The sequence below is a fragment of the Danio aesculapii genome, chromosome 16 (genome assembly GCF_903798145.1).
Source record: "Danio aesculapii chromosome 16, fDanAes4.1, whole genome shotgun sequence".
In the NCBI taxonomy this organism is placed as follows: domain Eukaryota; kingdom Metazoa; phylum Chordata; class Actinopteri; order Cypriniformes; family Danionidae; genus Danio; species Danio aesculapii.
In genome coordinates, this window is record NC_079450.1 from 47611021 (window position 1) to 47633095 (window position 22075).

The 22075-nt window shown below is 34.0% G+C and overlaps 1 protein-coding gene across 2 annotated transcripts in view; it reads left to right on the plus strand.

Moving 5' to 3' along the window:
* Positions 1-20323, plus strand: part of nbeal2 (neurobeachin-like 2) — a 173153-nt gene extending 152830 nt beyond the window's left edge. For both annotated transcript variants that reach the window (XM_056474718.1, XM_056474719.1), the window contains 11 exons: positions 77-174; positions 1334-1447; positions 1561-1647; positions 3284-3393; positions 3803-3975; positions 6869-6963; positions 9616-9732; positions 9811-9972; positions 13345-13493; positions 16273-16407; positions 19384-20323. In XM_056474718.1, the coding sequence (XP_056330693.1) occupies positions 77-174; positions 1334-1447; positions 1561-1647; positions 3284-3393; positions 3803-3975; positions 6869-6963; positions 9616-9732; positions 9811-9972; positions 13345-13493; positions 16273-16407; positions 19384-19474 (1331 nt within the window). In that variant the 3' untranslated portion in view covers positions 19475-20323. The remainder of the gene's footprint in view (positions 1-76; positions 175-1333; positions 1448-1560; positions 1648-3283; positions 3394-3802; positions 3976-6868; positions 6964-9615; positions 9733-9810; positions 9973-13344; positions 13494-16272; positions 16408-19383) is intronic.
* Positions 20324-22075: the final 1752 nt, after the last annotated feature.

Consider the following 22075-nt stretch of genomic DNA (forward strand, 5'->3'; position numbering starts at 1 on the left):
AGAGACCTCTTATGAGTTCACATGAGCTGTTTCCTGCATGGAAATATGACTGATTGGTGTGTTTTTTGGCCGTCAGGTGCAGTGGATCTGGACGCCATTGCTAATGAGACCGAGCGCAAAGCCCTGGAAGGCATCATCAGCAACTTTGGCCAAACACCCTGTCAGCTTTTAAAGGTGAGACTTCCGACAGATGTTTCCATCTCTAGTTAGCATAAGCCTCATTTTATTTGAGCTCCTAAGTCTGGATAGTGTTGTTATACTGGTTTCAGAAAGCCAGAATATCGACTACTACGTAAGCTTTGTTGTAATTTTTTTTTCCTGTTCTTGGTCCAGATTTCTAAACACATAATCATGAAACTTGTTTCAGACCTTCAAGATTTTATATGCCAATTTTATTATAATTCATAAGATTTTAGTCAATCAAAATGTACTTTAGAAATATTTTGAGGGTGTCAGAGTTTTAAAAATGTAAATCTTACAGTGCATTTAACCTGATTTTTTTATCTAGCTTGTATCCATCAAAAAACTATCTAACAACTGGTTAAGACTTGCTAACATGCTAGCAACACAGTATAACATAATAACACGCCAATACATAAAACATGTAAGTAAGTCATTTATCATTCTATTCATGTACCATAGTGCTAAAACATGCTAGTAACATGATAACTGTGTTAGCAACATGCAAATTGATTATAGAAATGTGTTGGCCAGGCTAACAATATGTTACACTTGCTAGAAACATGTGTTAACTAGTGATAACATGCAAATTCAGGTAAGTGTGCAAAATAACATTAAAACGTGCTAGCAAAAGTTAAACTATGCTAACAATGTGTTAAAAAATTTAAAATAACTAAAATTTGTTAGCTATATGTTAAAAAATATGGTCAACATGTTAATTACTTCTAGCATAAAAATGGTATAGAACTAGCCACATTAATTCATGCTAACAATATGTTAAAATGCCAAAACATGACAATTCATACTAGAAAGTGTTAGCCATATTAATTAAAAATGTTAGTTCATGTTAGCAAATGTGTAGACATGCTAGCAAAATGCTAAATAATACTGTTTATTAATTGTCCTTTTTTTCTTTCTCTTTCTGTCTATTTCATCTTATAATTTTATGTTTGTTTTGTTTTTTTGTGGTTGTTTAGTTTGTTTTATTGTCTAGTACTTTCTTTCTGCTTTTGTCATTTCTGATATTTGTTTTTCATGAAACCGTTTAGATTCATTTTTTTTTTTTTTTTGTTATAAATTGTTAAAGATTTCCAGTGAATAATGTACAGTATTGTGGATAACATAGCATCAATGAACTCTTTGTATTATCCAGGAGCCTCATCCTCCACGTATGTCAGCAGAGAACGCATTCAGGCGTGCAGCCCGTCTCGACATACTGCCACCAAACCTCTTCGATCAGCTAAGTAAACTTCGATCTTTCAAGGAGGTAAGTCTACGTTTCTCAATATTTTATTTGAATTGTATAATGAATAGTGTGTCTGTAATGGTTTGATGTATGAAGTTTCCCTGTGAATGCGTTTGTGATTTGTTTTGATGAAGGTGGTGAGTGATGGCCTGGCGTTAGTCCAAGCTGTCGTGCCCAGAAATCAAACCCGCTCCTTCATCATCCCAGGCTCTGACATACTGGTAGGATTATTTAGCTAATGTGTTCACTTGTGTACTATTGCATAAGAGGGATCAAAAACAAGCACATAATTCTGGATTTTTGATTGTGTAAGCAAATGCTAATACAGTGGTTCACAAAAAAGTGGTCAAAGAATTCTGAGCCGGCTTTAAAGAAATGTAAAAAATGGACCATAGGCTCATTTTATGTCACGTTTAAAAATATTACAAGAATTTAAAGGTTAAAAACAAAGAGTTACAATACTATACAAATGCACTCACAAATTGTAAAATGATGCCGTATTTATCATAACACTTTCTATAGAATGCTCAGCAATTTTCTGCAATTACATAATTTGATTTTTACCGTGTTTATTAATAGCATTTCATTAGAATATTGATATTTGGGTTGTTTCACTGGGGATCAGTAATCTTAGTACAACTGCCTTGGAGCAAAATGTATTAACCCTTTAATTGCCTGCACTACCAAATGGTTGACCATATTTTGACTGTTTTAAGTGTGTTTAAGAAATGCCTGTTTTAAATAATGGATTACACTACATCGCATTGTTGGTTTACAAGAAAATCAAACAAACATAATCCTGTTGCACTACTACACTTGATTTTGGTTTTATTGTAGAAAACATGTCAAATCAGAATCTGAAATATTTTATGGCATTCTTCAAAAATTAAGATGATTTAGTATTCAAAAATGTTTTATTTTGATAATTTTTTAAAAATAAATTGCCCTACACATCATATTTTTTGATTTTTCATAGTACATGTATTAACACTTTAACTTTTACCATAACTAACATATCTACCTCTACCAAATAGTTGATATTTTAGAAATTATGAGATGTGTTGAAAAAAATGCATTGAGTGTGTAAACTAACGACATAAGGAGTTAGGAAATGCAATTTGGGTTTTTTTGGTGGGGCAGTTAAAGGATTAAGAAAGCATTGTAGAAGTAAAATGGAACTGAATTAAATTTTAATATTTATACATTATTGTAAAATATGACTCAGTTAAAAAAATTACTCTAGTATTATTTTATTTATATCTAAGCCATTTTTATATCTAAGTTGGTTAGCTGCACCATGTTGGTGTTTCGTAACCAATGTTACGTTTTGTTCTAATTTCGTCAAATTTTACGAAGTGGGTTGTTAGCCCAACGCTCAACCCCCAACCTGGAGGACCAGGACATACACACATACACTACAGATAATTTTAGCTTACCCAATTAACCTATAGCGCATGTCTTTAGACTTGTAGGGGAAATCAGAGCACTCTGAGAAAACCCACGCAAACACTGGGAGAGCATGCAAACTCTAAACAGAAATGCCAACTGACCCACCCGAGGCTCAAACCAGTGATCTTCTTGCTGTGAGGTGACATTGCTACCCACTGCGCCACCTTGCCGCCCTTACAATCATCCTTGCTGAATGAAACTATGAATAACATAGAAATCTTACTAGCCCCAAACTTTTCAATTGTAGTGTTTGTGCTGGGTTTTTTTAATGGCTCATAATGTTTAGCGGTCCTTGACACCAAGCTAGTCACAGAACAGAGACCTGCATCTAAGGCCTGTTTACACCTGTGGTAGTTAGACGTCAGGCCTTGAATGTGTTTTAAATGGTTCTTGTGCTGTTTTGCTAAGGTGACAGTGAGTGCTAATGGAATGATAGGCACTCATAGCTGGCTGCCCTACGACAAGAACATTGCCAATTACTTCACCTTCACCAGAGACCCTTCTGTCAGCAACCCAAAGTAAGTGTGAACATGCACATATATTTTTTGTTGAAACACGTGGCATAACTATCCACAGTGATGTCATATTATTTTAAAAGCCAAGAGGTTTTGTTTTGGCAGAAAGTAGTTTTTTATGGTGACAACATTGTTTTTTGGACAAATAATCAAAAGCTTTATAGCAGCATATAAACAGCAGCTCTTTGACATTAAGCTCTGGTGGTTTGGCTGAATGTTCTTCAGTCAGAACTGCGTCCTTTGTAGTAAAAGCTCATTTGTTTTGCCAAGCCATTCTAGTTATTTATGAGCGGTCTGCTTACATGTGTCGCCTCTGATGCTTGAACACAGCATTGATCTATTTCAAAATGTTCTCCCGCTGTTCTCGCCCGCACGTTTGTTGGTACTAACCTTTTGTTTGATCTGTTTTTAGGACCCAGCGGTTCCTCAGCGGGCCGTTCTCCCCAGGGGTGGAGATGGGGTCCCAGGTGCTGGTGGTGTCCAGTGACGGCCGTCTGCTGTTCAGCGGGGGGCACTGGGACTGCAGCCTGAGGGTCACTATGTTAGGCAAGGCCAAGCTGGTGGGCAGGATCTGCCGGCACATAGGTGAGAACAGACTCTGAGCCACACAGACATACTCAAAATAGTGTTGAGATGCCAGTTGTAGGCTTTGGAATGAGCTTGATGGAGTTGTTGAGATAAATCCTAAATAAACTGAACTGTGGTCAGTCAGTGAACAGCTTCTCAAATGGATGGTGCAAATTCCAGCCACTTTATTAGGTACAATCTGCTTTAATTCAATTCAATTCAATTCAATTCACCTTTATTTGTATAGCGCTTTTACAATGTAGATTGTGTCAAAGCAGCTTCACATAAAAGGTCATAGTAAATAGGAACAGTTGTAGTTCAGTTTTTAGTGTTTAAGTTCAGTTCAGTTTTGCTCAGTTCAGTGCAGTTTAATAATCACTACTGAGAGTCCAAACACTAAAGAGCAAATCCAACGATGCGCAGCACTACAGATCCCGAACCATGCAAGCCAGTGGCAACAGCGGAGAGAGGGAAAAAAAACTTCACTAAATGGCGAAAGTGAAGAAAAAAAAAACCTTGAGAGAAACCAGACTCAATTGGGCTACGACCATTTTAATTTCTCCGCTGGCCAAACGTCTTGTGCAGAGCTGCATTCTCAGCGGCGGTCCAGCGGCGGAGGCTTTACTAGGTTGCTTTCAGAATGGTTTTAAAGGGATAGTTTACTAGTGATGTACCAAAATGAAATTTCTTGACCGAAACCGACATTTCTGGATGCACTTGGCCTAATCCTGAAACAAATTATATATATATTTACTATTTTGGTTAGCCAGTTTATCAAAAAGACTTTTATAGTTTTACCTCAAAAACTTCATTTGCTTTTTTTAACTCAGTGGATTTTACATGACAGGGCATCTGCAGGGTCTTAAAAATGTATTAAAAGTTGATAAATCAATTATGAGAAATTAAGACCCTTAAAAGGTATTAAAAAGTCTTAATTGCGTTTTACAAGGCCTTAAATTTTTTTCAAGCTTTGTCCAAAGTGTTTGACTCCAAAAAAGTATATATTTATTTTCCTCCTAATATTAACAACAGCGTGCACGATCCACACGATTGGTTCAGGATGGGGCGCATCCGGCCAAGCTCCTCTGTCCGGGTGATGTCACGTAGTTTGCGACAAATGCGGGAAGGTGATGTGACGCTTTTCACATGTAGCGAAACCATAGAGCAGAACAGACAGCAAAATTGGAAAATGGAAGTTTGCATACTTCTAATTGGAGAAAGACGAGTTTAAACAGTGGCTGAAGCCTGTCACTGAAAACAACCACGTAATTTATTCTTTCAAGCTTTGTTTCTTCCGAGCTTATCTGAGTTCTGTTGCATGGTTGTGCTCCATTGAACTATTTAACTACAACTGTTTATTAACAACTGTTTATTAAGTTAAAGGTTTGATACTGATTAGAACTTGAAGTGGCGACGAGGTCTTAAAATATTTTGAGATGGTCTTTAAAAAGTCTTAAAAGGGTATTGAAATTACTTTTAGGATTCATGCATATAGCCTGCTCTAATAAAAACACAAGCCAGTAAAATAACCACATTTTACTGATAATAAAATGTTATTGACCGTGATTATTCATAACCTTTTTATTTTCATCAGTTTTTCATCAGCCGATAATTTTTGCCGACCCATAATTTGATGCATCCCCTATAAATAAAATAAGCCAATCAAAAAATGTTGGGTCTTATGGCCAACTTTTTATTTAAATTGAGCAATTAGATTTTGCCATTACAAGATGTGTGCACTTTGTCTTATAAGCAGATGGCCATGATCAGCAGCAGTATTGGGGAAAGTTACTTTTGAAAGTAATGCATTACAATATTCGGTAACTCCCTAAAGACTAGCTAGTTGCATTACTTAGTTACTTTTTATGGTAAGTAATGCATTACATTATTTTTGAGTTAATTTTGAGTTACGTTTTATTACCTGGCTGAGGCTTAACAACACACCGTATAACCTACACCTACATTTACCTTTTAAAAAACACATCAAACTAATTGTTTAGGATAACGTTATCCAAGAACTTCCTGACCCCAGAGATTATTGAAAGTTTAAAGCAATGTGTTTGCTACTTGTGTGCTATTTGTCCTAAGTAAAATCACTGTCCATTGACACAGTCCCCTTTTCCTTTTCTTCGATGCATTAAAAATAATGAACACATTCTCTGATTGACTGTGTGATTCATTGTGACTGCTTTAATTCAGCAATTTATTTTTTAAAGCTAAATAATTAAAATAAAAAGAGACTTGCGTTACATTTTTTAAAAAGTAACTCAAATATTATTACTTATTTTTTACAGTGTAGTTGGTACTAAGGGTACTGTGCTAGAATGATATTTCTCAAACAGCATTACACAAGCAGCAGCCTGAACCACTGAAATAAGGAAGAATACTGTACATTTTCATGTTGTTCTCGCCAAACTCTGACCCAACCTTCAAGAAACCAATGATGTAATCAGAATCAGAATCAGTTTTATTGCCAAGTGTGCTTCACACACACAAGGAATTTGTTTTGGCTACAGAAGCTTCCAGTGTACATAAAGTGACAAGTGACAACACCAAATAATTATGAAAAAAATTAATAAAAATTATAAACATTGAACAGATGCGGTTAGTCAAGAAACCTGGATGTTGAGTTGTATGTACAGATTGTTATAAATTGTTATAAATATACAGGTTATAAGGTGCTGTGTACAAGTGCGAATGTAGAAAGTATTGCATTGTATATAGATATAAGGTGCTGTGTACAAGTAGCAGAAATCAAAACTAATCAAACCAGAAGTCCTTTTTGAAATATCCCACTGTCCAATTTCCATCAGCCTTGGTATTTGCCAGAGTCAGAACAGGTGTATTTAATTTAGTGCCAAGTAATTGTATAATCAGATTAAGTCTTGGTGTGCATTTTTGTGTGATACAGATGTGGTCACATGCCTGGCTTTGGATCTGTGTGGTATCTACCTCATCTCTGGCTCACGGGACACCACCTGCATGGTCTGGCAGGTCCTACAGCAGGTTTGTTATCCCGAAATGCATGTGCTTTGATATAATATAATAAATACCAAAAGAAAATAAGTATTAATTCATTTAATCCCAGTGGTGACCGTGTTTTTTTTTTCCAAAAGGAAAATCTTAAAGTGTTGTTGTTCGCTTTGGGCAAGAAATTCTCTGTTTAAATGAAAAATTTTAATGTTTTATTGTCACATAACCAGAGATGCTTTTCCGAAAACCATCGTTAGCCAACTAAGGTCGCAAGTTCCATCGTAAAACATAGTTCGTTGATTTGGCGTTTCCCAAATCCTTATTCCACTTGTATGCTTGCGACTACAGCTCTGGAACTGTAGTTAGAAACATAGTTCCTGGCTGTGTTCTATTCCCAGTTATCCCCATGTCTTATTCATTTAGAAATTCTAACATTTTAAACTTGGAATGATTAATAAAAAAGCATTTAAAGTCATCTCTCTTAGGTGTAATTTGTTTTCAATTTATTTTTGCAGTTTCTGTTGAGCAAAACTTCATGTTACAATTGTGTTCCCTTCGCAGTGCACTTTGAAAACATTGCTGTCATTTTGAACACAGCCGTGGCTCATGACGAAAGCTAAGGGTGACCTATTATTAAAAGCGGAGTTTATGTTACGTCTCCAAAACTAGTGAAAACAAAAAACATAGCATACGTTTAATGCTTTTATTTTTATAGTAGGTTATTTATTAAGTATCTGTACTGTATATGACATGGCCTGTTGGTTAGAACATTTCTGCTGTGGCTTCCATGTGTCAAATGTAAAAGTAGACTTTTTAAAAATACCTAAATAAATAAACAATACTCCTACTTAAAAATAATCATCATCCTCATAATCATCAATATTATTAATATTATAAAGTAGGATTTTCTTATTTCTTAATAAATAGCCTCATTATTTATTATTTATTTATTTATTTATTTATATGATTTATATGATTTATATATGAGATTAGAATATGTGTTAGCTTTTGTAAGTAGGCCCTATATTTGCCATTTACATATATTTCAATTAATATGGAAAATGAGTGCATGTTTTTACCAAAACTAATATTGGATTTTTTTTTAAACGCGTGTTTGTGTAGAACAATATAACTTGCACAAAGATTTATGGGGTTCTTCTCTAAAGAAGATGCTACCAGCCCGTTTAGAGCATCAGTATGAGCATTTTACGTTATAACTAACGTGGTTCAAACGATGGATATGCGACAGAGAAAATACAGGTTTTGGGAAACACTCATCACTACATCGTTCTTTACTCAAACGATGCATCGTACTATGATAGTTCAACTGTGAGTTACATCGTTGTTTGGGAAACGCATCCCTGATCAGCTTGCATACTTCCTGCTTGTACATCTCAAAGATATGAGATAGACATTTGTTAACGGTTACCACTGTGAATGGTTAGTTAGTATTGCAATTGTTATTAAAAATAACTAAAAGCAACTCAAATGGAAAATAGCTAGGTTTGGTGTCCCATACTCAAAATTGGTACACTGCATTAAACCTATTTAAGTGTGCACACACAGAAGTGAACACACACACACACACACACACTAGTGCAATTCTGACTGCTGTTTACCAATCAGTCAGTATTGTGACATGGTATAAAACCTGATTTAACCAACATAATATCAAAGGAAGCTTGATGTTTGTATGTTAGGGAGGTCTAAGGCAGTGTTTCCCAACCCTGTTCCTGGAGGCACACCAACAGTACATATTTTGGATGCCTCCCTTTTCTGACCCATTAACTTCAGGTGTTGGAGTCTCTTCTGATGTTATGATAAGTTGATTCAGGTGTGTTTGATTAGGGAGAGGTTGAAAATGTGTACTGTTGGTGTGCCTTCAGGAACAGGGTTGGGAAACTGGTCTAAGGAATAAAATATATTTCTTAAATTGCAAGAAGAAATTTAAAGTATGATTGGGATTAGAAGTATGTTAATAGAAATCAATTAACAATTGAATTCTAATTAAATTGAAAAACAAGAATAAGATAAAAAAAATGAGATCTGTGTTTTAGACCAGACAGTTTAAATGCAGCAAATGTTGTATTTCTATATTTTATTAGAATGTTAACTCAAACTGTGTAATGCTGGTAGAGTAATAAAACATGCAAACATTTTTTGTTGTTGCAATTTAGGGTTAGTTTTTTTTTCACTTCTTGTTTTCATGAATCAGAAGTGACATGTAGTAATGTACAATGTATAAAGTTACAAATTATGTCTCTTTTAAATAAAGACTACTATTTTAAACTCTCTGTTGAAAAAATGTTATAGTAAATTATTCAGCAAAATATTGTGCATTATGAAATTTTCAATATAAAAATCGAATATTTCTTGAACAAAGTCATCATTGTTAAAAGGATCATGTGACACCGAAGGCGGCAGCAATGATGCTAAAAATTCAGCTTTGTCGATACAGAAATAAATAGCATTTTCAAATATACTAAAATTGAAATCCTTTATTTTAAATTTAAAAATCTTTCAGAATATTACAGCTTTTACTGTATTTTTAGTGCCTTATATTTCAAATATTTTACATTTTGAAAGGTAGATGATACAACACAAAAGTCTGAACTAAAAATATTCACATGAACATATAATATAACTATTTAATCGAATACGAATATATGATCTTTCTTCCACTAGGGTGGTTTCTCCAGCGGTTTGTCTCCACGGCCCATTCAGGTGCTTTGTGGGCATGATCAGGAGGTCACATGTGTGGCTATCAGCACCGAGTTAGATATGGCCATCTCTGGGTCGAAGGTCAGTTTAAATCATATCAATCAGAGTTTAACTTTATTGCATTGCTGTCTGGGTTGATGGGTTTGCTCTTCCACTCAGGATGGCACGGTGATCGTGCACAGTGTTCGTCGTGGGCAGTATCTGTGGACATTGAGACCGCCGTGTGAGAACTGTGTTTCTGCTCCTGTGGCACAGCTGGAGGTCGGCATGGAGGGCCATATAGTGATGCAGACTGTATTGGAGGGCCGCTCTGCTGGAAAGGTGCTGATGGACTGTAAAAAAGTAGTTAAAGAGAGACTAGTGCTGTAAACTGTCGGCACAGATCACAACTTTATGCCTTCTTTATTACTGCATTTAAGCAGTTCAGGGTGTCTGCGGAGTCTTAAAAAGTTGATCAATCAATTTAAAGTCATTTAAGGCCTTGTGTGCGAATGGGGATGTTTTCATCCACTCTAGGGTGGTTTTGAGTCTTCATTTGGCCACAACATTCTGTTTTATCAAATGGAATGATTTTTGGTGACAAATCTTGTTTTCACACGGATAATATACTATGGAAAATATACTATGTGCAAATTTACAACCCTTTTGTTATGTTAGTGAGCTCATTTACCTCATTGACTTCCATTATAACGACATTTTTTGATTGCAAAGTCATGACACCATATAATAGGGGTGTAACGGATCACTGTTGATCTGTGATCCCCATGGATCACAACCCACAGTTCGGAACCCACGTGACCTGCGGATTAATAACGTTTTTTGAACTTGTAGGATAATCCAACATTCATAACAATTACAGAGAGATCGCCTTCCTCGTCATTCAAATCTCGTGTATGAAAGCATTTAGGCTTCCCTGTAAAATATAATGATGGTGAAAAAAGTTGCGGTGGGACCTAAATGCTTACTTAAATTATTAAAGATGTTTTCTGTCACTGTTTGTTAAACCTAATGCATTCAGTGTAAAGCTGCATAATTAAACATTAAAGATCCTGATTTCAATTCAAATCCACGAAACATGAGTAATAATGATTTGCATATGTTTATTAATCCTTTGAAGCGCTGCAATCAATCTGCATTTGATCGAGAGAGATTCAGTTTTTACACTTTTTCAGTTAGTTACAAACAATTAAATAACACAGAAGTACTGGGAGAACCGTTTATAGCTCAGATATAAACACTGATGTTCATGGTAAAGATTAAAATCACCTGTTAATGGAATTTGACGCTGGTGAATGTTGTAGCAATTACATTGTTTAACCAATAGGTGGCGACAAACAACCATCAAAATGATGTCACTGAATAGGTTTTCAGAAATGATCCGCCTATAATCAAACATGAAGTTTTATGTGTGAATTGTTAAATCAGTAATTGAAAATAATTATGATATGTTATATAAGACGTAAGATTTCTATATTAAGCGTTATCAGCAACAGTAGCAAACATATTTTCACTTTTTTCAGCTGTTTTTTTCTTGATTTCTGTTAAAACGATGGGTTCTAAATTCTGTTTGTTAAAACCTGTATAAATGGAAAGCAAATGAAATATGTCTCCTCCCTTTTTTGCTGATCAAAAAAATGGTGCGATCTGTGCGATCCATTACACCGCTATTACATAATCATGCGTTCTTGATTGTTGGTGGCAAAACAGCCACTAACATAAGGAAAGAATAGTCAATTTGAACAATTGCACAAGGGTTAAAAAGTATTAAAAAGCCTTAAATGCTATTTTACAAGGTATTACATTTTGTATAATTTTTGTTTATCCAATGTATAGTTGTATGCTAAAGTTTGCCTTAATTTAATCTGTGAATATTGTGTGCTGTGTGTAGTTTATGTAATCCATAAAATTCTGCTAGATTTTACATCACTGTTTTTGTTTACTGCAGTAACCAGGGCAACATCGTTATTCATTCTCTTCGATAGGCGTCGCCTGCTGGAAGAGTCAATTAGCATTTTTATTCACTATATGATCAATGTTTTACTTTATTTAAATATACGACAAGTTAGAATGTCACCAATGTTACCAGTTTAAACCAGTTGAACTGGTGATAAAAGGTGTGGAATTAAATGTTTTAAATCTTAAAACATAAAAAAAGAGTCTTTACAAAAGTCTTAATGGGTATTGAATTTCATTCTCTGATTCCTGTATAGGCTGTATACTGTAAGTTTAGTAATAAATTAATCTTAAACATGATAAATAGTGCCAAATTCAGTATATATCAGTGTATAGCTCTTCAGGGTTTGAGAATTTATTTATTTATTTTTTATTTATTTATTTTTTTTATTATTATTATTTTTATTTACCCATCTGTCAACTTCAAATGAGAAAGGTTTGTATTTTTGTATTCTTTTGCTCACAATTCTGTTTATACTTTGCAATTTTTTTTTGTTCTGAAAAAGTCAGAATGGTGAGCTAAAAACAGAATCATGCTTCCATAAGCTAGTGAAATAATCTATGAAAAAAACTATTTAAAAATATACAGAAAATGACAAAGAGTGATATATAGTTGTTGTTTTTTTTTTATCATTGCATAATATTTATGTCTGGCAAAATATACAGTTGAAGTCAGAATTATTAGCCCCCCTTTGAATTGTATTTTTTTTTTATATTTCCCAAACGACGTTTAACAGAGCAAGGAAATTTTCACAGTATGTCTGATAATATTTTTTCTTCTGGAGAAAGTCTTATTTGTTTTATTTTGGCTAGAATAAAAGCAGTTTTTTAATTTTTATGAACCATTTAAAGGTCAAAATTATTAGCCCCTTTAAGCAATTTTTTTTCGACAATCTACAGAACAAACCATCATTATACAAAACCTTGCCTAATTACCCTACACAGTCTAGTTATCCTAATTAACCTAGTTAAGCCTTTAAATGTCACTTTAAGCTGTATAGAAGTGTCTTAAAAAATATCTAGTAAAATATTATTACTGTCATCATGGCAAAGATAAAATAAATCTGTTATTAGAAATGAGTTATTAAAACTATTTATGTTTAGAAATGTGTTGAAAAAATCTTCTCTCCGTTAAACAGAAATAAGGGGAAAAAATAAACAGGGGGGCTAATAATTCAGGGGGTTAATATTCTGACTTCAACTGTGTGTGTGTGTATATATTAATATATATATATATATATATATATATATATATATATATATATATATATATATATCTATATATATATATATATATATATATATATAATATATATATATATATTATTTATATATATATATATATATATATATATATATGAATTTTGCATTTTCAAGGAAGTTGGTCAGAATTGGGACAGACCTTCTATAATTAGTCATTTGCTGTATCTGTCTGTCATTATTTAACCAAATAAAAAATATATATTTAATGTAACTAAGGTATTATCAAATCTTGTGACACATCCAGTTGTCTTAACTATTTTACAGCCAGAATATCACCTTTGACAACACAGAGTTTAACTAGTTGAAATGTACAAGGTTTTTCAGTTTTCTGGAAAAGGGTGGTTTTTGAATGTACAAAGTTTCCACCCAAAAAACCAAAATATTGATTTCTTTTTGATTCTTATTTTATTTTTTTCACCCAAAACTAGAATATGGATGTTTTTTATTCTTAATATATTTATTTAATTTCTGTTGTAGGAGAGGTATGCTCTGCATGTGTATTCTGTGAATGGCACTCTGCTAGCATCTGAGACCTTGGATGAGAAGATTTCAGCTTTGTACTTGGTGCCTGACTACCTCATCGTGGGCACACAACAGGGAAACCTCCACATTCGAGACTTGTACAGGTGAGCCAAAAAATTTCTTTTAAATATACAATATGTGCAGAGATTTATTTTTAAAGAAGTTTTAATTTTAATAAAATCTCCAAAATAAAATTACATAAGATGACTCATGACTCAAAACTCATATACATCTCATCAAACGATCCTTCAAAAAAAAAAAGGATCACAAGATCCACAAGATATGAGGTGTTTCAGTATTGACGTACTCCGTGTATAATCAAATGCTGTGACGTACACGATTTTTTTATAGGGCACCTATTTTTACCCTTTTACAAGATGTAAGATGAGCCTTAAATCCCAATGAACTGCTTCTCCCCGCCCACCATTCCCACATGCATGTCTGCTGTCTCCTGCGTTATATCAGATAAACAGCAGTCAGTGATAGACTCAGACATGGATGAAGCTGACACGGGCCTCAAAATCACTGGGATTTGGATCCTATTTTAATGTCAGGAAATTTTTAAAAGAGACTTGTTTGGTTTATATCATTAAAATATGAAAGTGAACACACAATACCTATACACAGTTCTGTCCAAACAGCTTACAAAAGTTGATTTTCATCATGGATGCTCTTTAAGACAGCTTCAAAAATGTGTAGTATCTATGGTGAGTATGTTCAGGTTTTATAGAGCAGTTGTTTAAAGTGTGCTAACTTTTTAATAATAGTGTGGTTTGGCAGCTCCTCGGTTCAACAGAAGAGTCTGATTTGTAGCATAATGCGAACTGCCTCAAAATTGATAGGCCACAATCTGCCCTCTGTAGATGATCTTTATGTCTTGCTTTTGCAAAAAAAGTTTGATAATAGAGTTCCCACACACCCAGCTAGACATCTTTTCACTCCTTTATCTCCAGGCCGACGATTTAGAGCTATCAAAACAAAAAAAAACTACACCTATTATAGGATGGTTTGGGCTTTAAACACTTTTATTTAATTCTTTTTAATGATTGGAATAATTTATGCATTTAAGTTTGTGTGTACAAATGCGTCCAGACAATTCCAGACAATTATGTTTGGCATAAATCAAATAATAAAGGATTGCACAGAGAAACTAAAATGTGCACAATTAATTCTGATTAAAAACTTTTATCTTTTGATTATTTTAAGTGAAGCCACAATCTCTCATCATTTGGGAACACGTTGTAAAAAGGTTATGTTAGGTAACACATTTACTAACATAAACAAACAATGAACTATACATTTATTACAGTATTTGTTCATGTTATTTAAGGTTAGTTAATGAAAATACAGTTGTTCATTATTAGTTCATGTGAACTCACGGTTCATTAACTAATGTTAACAAGCATGAAATTAGATTTTAACAAGGCATTAGTAAATGTTTGAACTAGGGATGTCCAGATCTGATCACGTGATAGGAAATCGGGCCCATATATATATATTATATATATATATATAATATATATATATATATATATATATATATATATATAATATATATATATATACCGTATGTATACACACACACAAATATAATATATATATTATAATATATATATATATATATATATATATATATATTATATATATATATATACCGTATATACACACACACAAATATATATATATATATATATATACCGTTGAAGTCAGAATTAATAGCCCCCCCTTCTGACTTTATTTTTCTTTTTTAAATATTTCCCAAATTATGTTTAACATAGCAAGGAAAGTTTCACAGTATGTCTGATAATACTTTTTCTTCTGGAGAGAAGTCTTATTTGTTTTATTTTGGCTAGAATAAAAGCAGTTTTTAAGTTTTTAAAAACCATTTTAAGGTCAAATTATTAGCACCTTTAAGCTGTTTTTTTCACTTGTGTACAGAACAAACCATCATTATACAGTACTTGCCTAATTACCCTAACCTGCCTAGTTAACCCAATTAACCTAGTTAAGCCTTTAAATGTCACTTTAAGCTGTATAGAAGTGTCTTGAAAATATCTAGTAAAATTATTTACTCTCATCATGACAAACAAAACAAAAAAAAAAATATATATATATAATATATATAATAATTTTTTGTAGATATTTTTTTATTTTATTTTATTTATTTATTTACATGCCTGTCGGGTACTTTAAGTTGAGGTGCTATTTTATTATATATATTTACTGCTGCACTAAAGTTTAAAAGTGAAGAATTATTTTTTATTGATTGGTCAAGCTATCTCACAGAAGTGCTCTATTTCTTAACAGAGTTATTAAATGTTAAAAAAGGTGAATTAAATAAAAATAAGGAACATCCCCTTTGCACTTCTTTATTCTTTTTTATGTATTGTAGAAGTATCTGATTGCATTTCGGTATCGGTAGATACTCAAAATCAAAGGACTTTGACTCGGATTCGAGGGCAAAAAAACCTGATCAGGACATCCCTAGTTTGAACTATGAATAATAAATGCTGTACAAGTATCTTTCATAATTAGTTCTTGTTAGTATATACATTAACTAATGAAACTTTATTTTAAAGTATGACCCATAATTTGACCACATTTTGGTCAAATAATTGTCTATTGGTGCACATATGAGGAGACTTCTTTTAAAAACATTACAAAAACTTACCATGCTGAACTGTTTGAACGGTTTTCCTGGCGTACAGCTGCTCAGATTGGAATGTTCTGGTTAATCATATTATTATTATTATTATAATTGTATTTAATTCAAGCATTCTTAAAAAATCCTTTGTGTCATCGCAGTAAATCTCCAGCAGCTGTGTCCATGTTTACATCTCATTCCCACATCTCTTTCTATATGTGTGTGTGTTTGGTGTGCAGCTTGAATCTGGCTGTGGCTCCTTTGGCCCTGAAGGTCCCAGTACGCTGTGTGTCCGTCACGAAAGAGAGCAGTCATATTCTGGTGGGTCTGGAGGATGGTAAACTCATTGTAGTGGGAGCAGGAAACCAGAAGAGGTGAGTGTGTGTGCTTGTGTGCATGCATGTTTAGGCCTTTAAGCCAATAATCTCATACTGACTGAAATAAAATGCATGCTGCTCATTAAAGGGTGACAGATGAAACTTCTGTGCGACTGCAGCGTTAGCTGTTCAGAATAACGGCAAGTTAAACCACCCAAGTGATTTACTAGTACTTATTTTTTAGACACTAGTATCTTATTAATCGTTGCTAGTGAGTTCTCACAACCGCTTAAAAAATCTTACTAGTCAAATTAAGCGCCACCAACATGTAAGTACTGTCAAGTTCATTAAATTAAACATATTGTATTAGAATATGAAAGTTTTAGTAACAATAGACAAGATTTTTGTAATGAAACACTTTCATGGATGTTTTTAAAAAGCTATCACAGGCAAGAATGTAGGTTGTTTATTAAATATTGATTGAAAAATTGTATTTCAAGAGTTCCCACTTAGATATGCTTAGCGTTTATAGCTGGTTTGGCATGCTGTCCCGGGAGAGAACCCTGAGCTCAGAGATATTTGAGCCTAGGGCTCCCACCCGGTCAAATAAGCATATCTGGAAATCCGAGATCAGGTAGTTGTTGAGAGCTCCCCCTTGGAAAGGGAGGAAAGGAGGAGATGGGTGGAAGGGAGGATTCTTCCAAAACGAATATAGAGCTGTAGGGAGAAAACGATCCATTTATTGTAAACTAGGATCAATCTGATTAGATTATTACGGATTATAGATGAGCAGCCAGTCATGCTCAATCATATCACGAAATTAGTTTATGAAACTTCTCTTAACGTTTAATATACATTTTTTTGATCGTCTCTTGTTGAAATTTGAAGTTGTTCTTACCATGTGATGTTTTTATGTATTTTGATCTTGCCATGAAATAGCCATAAGTTGCTGATGTGGCAACAAACAAACTTGTCAAAATGTAAAAAATTTACCACGGACATTTGATTTACTAGTTTTCTAATAAAAGTGTACTACTGTACTGGTTATGCACTAGTATATTTTAAATAAGTACTTGTATCTATTTATCAGGTAGTGTCTAAATACTAGTATCTTATAAAATATAAAGTAGAATCTACTCAATAACTACAAGTAGCCATAATATAAATAATAGACGAACGTATTTAATAGGCGCTAGTATCTCATAAATAAGTACTAGTATGTAATTTTAAAGGATCATTTCACTCTTTCACGGCATAATGGTTTAAAGGTTCAGCTTTGTTTTTGTGGTAGTGGCGGGTGGCGAAAGAGGGATAGGTTTGCATGAAAAAGGGAGTTTCATTGAGTGCACTAAAGTGGCAACACAAACTCAGGCGCAGGGCAGGTAGACAGTGAATCAGAGAGCAGCGTTTACAGCAGATCTGAGAGCTGTGTGGAAGTGGTGGATTTTCAGTCCATAATAATGTAGTGATATTAACTACTGTAAACTTAGTGACTAAATCATTTTGACTAAGGTATGTCTTTAAAATCTAAAGAGTACTGCTGATGATACTAACTTTGCCATCTGATTAAACATAAAGAAAGAACATTGATCACACACTTACCAAATCTGTAGAGACAGGACAATGAACACCAACTGGAACCATGTCTTTTTTAAATGAAGACGAGCGGCAAATCTGGATTTCACCATTACCAGATGCGAAATTCTCTTGTGTAAAAAAAATGTTCCTTACAAACATATTTTTGTTGCGTGTTAGCAGACCACTGAAATCCACAAATGTGGGTACACACGTGAGCTGCTCTCTCATATCAGGGAAATGGAAACAAAACTGTGGACCCAACACTGTTTCCACACAATTCTTCATCTACTTGTTTGAATGGTTGGCAACACAACATGACATCTCTCTGAACACTGTAACAGGTAAAAGGAGTCTACGAAGCTTAATGAATTAATGAACAGATGTGCTGAAAACTCAATGACATCACTTTGTACCGGCCGATACAGACATTCACTCTCCATGTTGGATTTACACAATGACCTCATCACCGTGACACAGCTTCAAAATTTCTTTTTAAACCAGATAAACAAATGAACGAACAAAGCAACCAGTTTCACTTGTTAGCTGAATATATGTGTCCTAATAGTGTTTTTAGCAATGTGGGACACATGTATGACTGTACATCTCAAAAATGTGTTTTGGTGTTTTGTGACCCTTAAAGATTTGTACTTGTGATCGGAAGGTTGCGGGTTCAAGTCCCGACAACAGCAGGGATTGTAGGTGGTGGAGCTGAATAACCAGCATTCTCATCACACTCAAAGTGAGTCCCTTGAGCAAGGCAACAATCCCCTAACTGCTGCCCACTGCTCGGGTGTTGTTCACAGTGTGTGTGTATTCAGTATTGAATAGGTTAAATGCAGAGCGCACAAATTCTGAGTATCGGACCCCAAACTTGACCACGTCACAACTTTGACTTTTTCACAAGTGGTTTCAAGCTTATTTGAGTGTCAAAAATGTATTTTGAAAATGTTGGCATTGACATCCATATGTCATAGGGTGCGTTTGAAGTCATAGGGTCGGCTTGAGCTAAGGAATCAGAGGAAAAAAGAATTTTAGATTTTTTATTGGAGCCCATTCAGTCCAAAAGTTATTACGATAAACATAAGTGAAACTCTGGACAAGTGGTGGCGATGGAGAGTTTGAGTTAAAGAGTCCAAATTTGTTGTGGTTGAAGATCAGACTGTCCTCTATCAGTGTGCTAAAGTTTGCACAAATGCTGCAAATGGTTCATAGGGCTTCCATAGACTCCCAGAGCGGAAGAAGAAGCCGAAAGAATAATAACAAGAACTGGAACAGATACAAATGGTGCCTACGCACTTTCAGTGATTGGCCCCTAAATAGGATCTGACTAAAATTCTATTCAGTACAGTTTTATCTGGGCAGTCATATGGTTTTTGTAGAGTTCTGCTAGTTTCAGTGTTAAAGGTTAAAACAGCTTATATGCAGATTAAATACAGCATGCTTGTCCTTCTTCAGGTGCGGTCAGGCCAGTTCTCCCGCCGGCTGTGGGGCTCCACACGCAGAATCTCCCAGGTGTCTTCAGGAGAGACCGAGTACAACCCAGTAGAGGCTCCTTCTAAATGAGCCCTCTGTGCCTTAAGCAGGACCTGTGCTTCTACAGGAGAAGAAAAACATCAGCCTGCCATCCTCAAACTGAGCTCGGGAACAAGAGAGAGCATCAAGAGAACACACGCTGTGCACTTTTAACATAAAGGGAAGAGAACGTTGGTCTGGACAATGCGATGGTTTATACTGCTTTTAACAAACAAACATTCCAAAGATTTTCGATCCGAGTTTTGGGCTAAAGCAGTTTGCTCTGTCCTGTGAATCACACAGACTTCGTTTTCTGTCACCGAGTGACAAACCGTCGCCACCGGAGCTGTTTTATAGTTTAGGAGATCTTTCTATTGTGATCTGCTGATGCCGGTCAGCTCTGCAACACTGGTACTCCGGCTGACACTTGAAAACCTTCTCATGTTGAGTTTACCAAGCTGGATTTTCCATGGGACAGGCACCAACAGAGGCGTTTGGGCACTCTCTGTGTGGTGGGTGTGGGTGTTTGTATTGCTTTGTGTACCGCAATAATTAATGTGACTAAATTGGAGCAAGATCCTTTGGCTCTTGTGATGTGAAGCGCTTTGAGACTTGATTCAGGACCTCTGGTGCCTTAAACAGGTAAACAATGGAAGGGTGATTTATTATGATGTCAGGTATGTTAAAGGGATAGTTCACCTCAAATCATGTTTTTTTGTAGTCATTATATACAGACGTGGACAAAATTGTTGGTGCCCTTCCATTGAAGAAAGAAAATACAGAAATAACTTGAAACTGAAAAAAGTAGTTAAAAAATTATTGAAATAAAGTGTTGCAAATCTGTTAGTACTTTGACCAGGACAAAATTGAAGGGTATTTAGGCCATGTCTGTGATAATATATATATATATATAATATATATATATATATATATAATATATATAGATAATATATCTATATATATCTATAATATATATATAAAGTATATCTCAAAAACTATAGAGACAACTTGAAATTCTAATTTTCTTTGTATTTAAGATAGATTGTCACCATTTCTGTTTAATTATGTAAATTACTAATAACTTTTCTTCCAGATTTTTAAAAAGCTGTTATTTAGTTTCTTTTTGGGTAAAATGTGTCGTTTTTATGGCATGTTTACATTCATTTTTAACCAAAACACTTTTCTAATTCTTTTTTTAGGAACAATACTAATGCGTTTAACTTCAGATATGTTAGTGATATTAATAATTGTGAAATAACCCTGCTTTCTACACTGTAAACAAAATGGTTATGACAAAAAGTCAAGACAAGTGTTTTTATGTTGCTTTAACTTATTTTTAAGTTAATCAGGTTTCAAAACATTTTTATTAAGTTATACAAATTTTAACTTAATATATTTTGCCAGTTTGATTGATGTAAGTTGAGGTGACTAAAAGTTCATTTGATTCAACAACAAGAAAAAAAAATTAAGAATTAAGCAAGATTTTTTTGGTAACACTTTAGAACAGAGATGCCCAACTAGGCCCACGGGCCAAGCTGGCCCATGGTAACCTTTGATTTGGCCCACCATGCCATCTAAGAAGAGAGGGAGAATGTTTTAATTAAATGGTGTAAATGAATCTTATTTTGTTTAAATGTACATATTGTCACCGAAAATGCAGAGATTTGATGAGCAAATCAAGTCAAAGGCAATACTGCCTTACTAATGTATTCAATATTGAACTCCACTGTGTATAAATGGGATTGTTTATGTTTTTATTGCAAAAGGTTATAATTAAAAGTTATACTGCATTAGATAATACAATTAAAGTACATTTTTTTCTATTTATTTTGAATCTTATAAAATAAATTAAGAAACTACCCATGGCAACTTTAATGTAATATAGTCTTTATATTTAGCTTCGGCCCACGGCTGTCATGATATTGGTTTTTGGCTTTCATACTAAAAGATTGGGCCCCTGCTTTAGAATAGTGGTCCATAAGTTAATGTAAATTATGTATTTACTAGGTATGAATAATCTTGTAAAGCATTTATTAATTATAGTTCAACCATTAAAAATTGCATTATTAAAATTCAAGTTGGGCTTGCTAACATTAGTTAATGCAAAGTGAGTTAACAAGAGCTAACCTTATTTAACATAAATAACATTAACTATTTTAACAAAGATGAACAATACTGTAAAAATGTATTACTAAGGTTAGTATTACTAATATTAGTAATACATTAAATAACATTAACTAATGGACCATTATTTTAAAGTGCTACCTTTATTTGTGCTACATTTGTTCCCTCCTGACCAACTGGCAATTTATGAAATAAAATGCTCTAAAGGACAAATTCATAAGACACTTGGGACAAAATGCTGTTAGACTTTTATAGATTCAATGAAAAGTTGTTTTACTTAAAAAAAAAAACCTTACCCATTGTTGACAACTTATACATTTTTAGAATTATGCGTATAGTTTATTTACTTAATAATTGTAAGGCAATGGGTTAGGCTGCAATATATGTTTCAGCATCAAAATTTCGCAATCTGTGCATCTGCAATAGTCACCATCGCCAAAGATATGCAATGTGAGTTGTCTTTGCAGTGTAATTTTTACCTTACATATACAAACCATAATGCATGCACAGA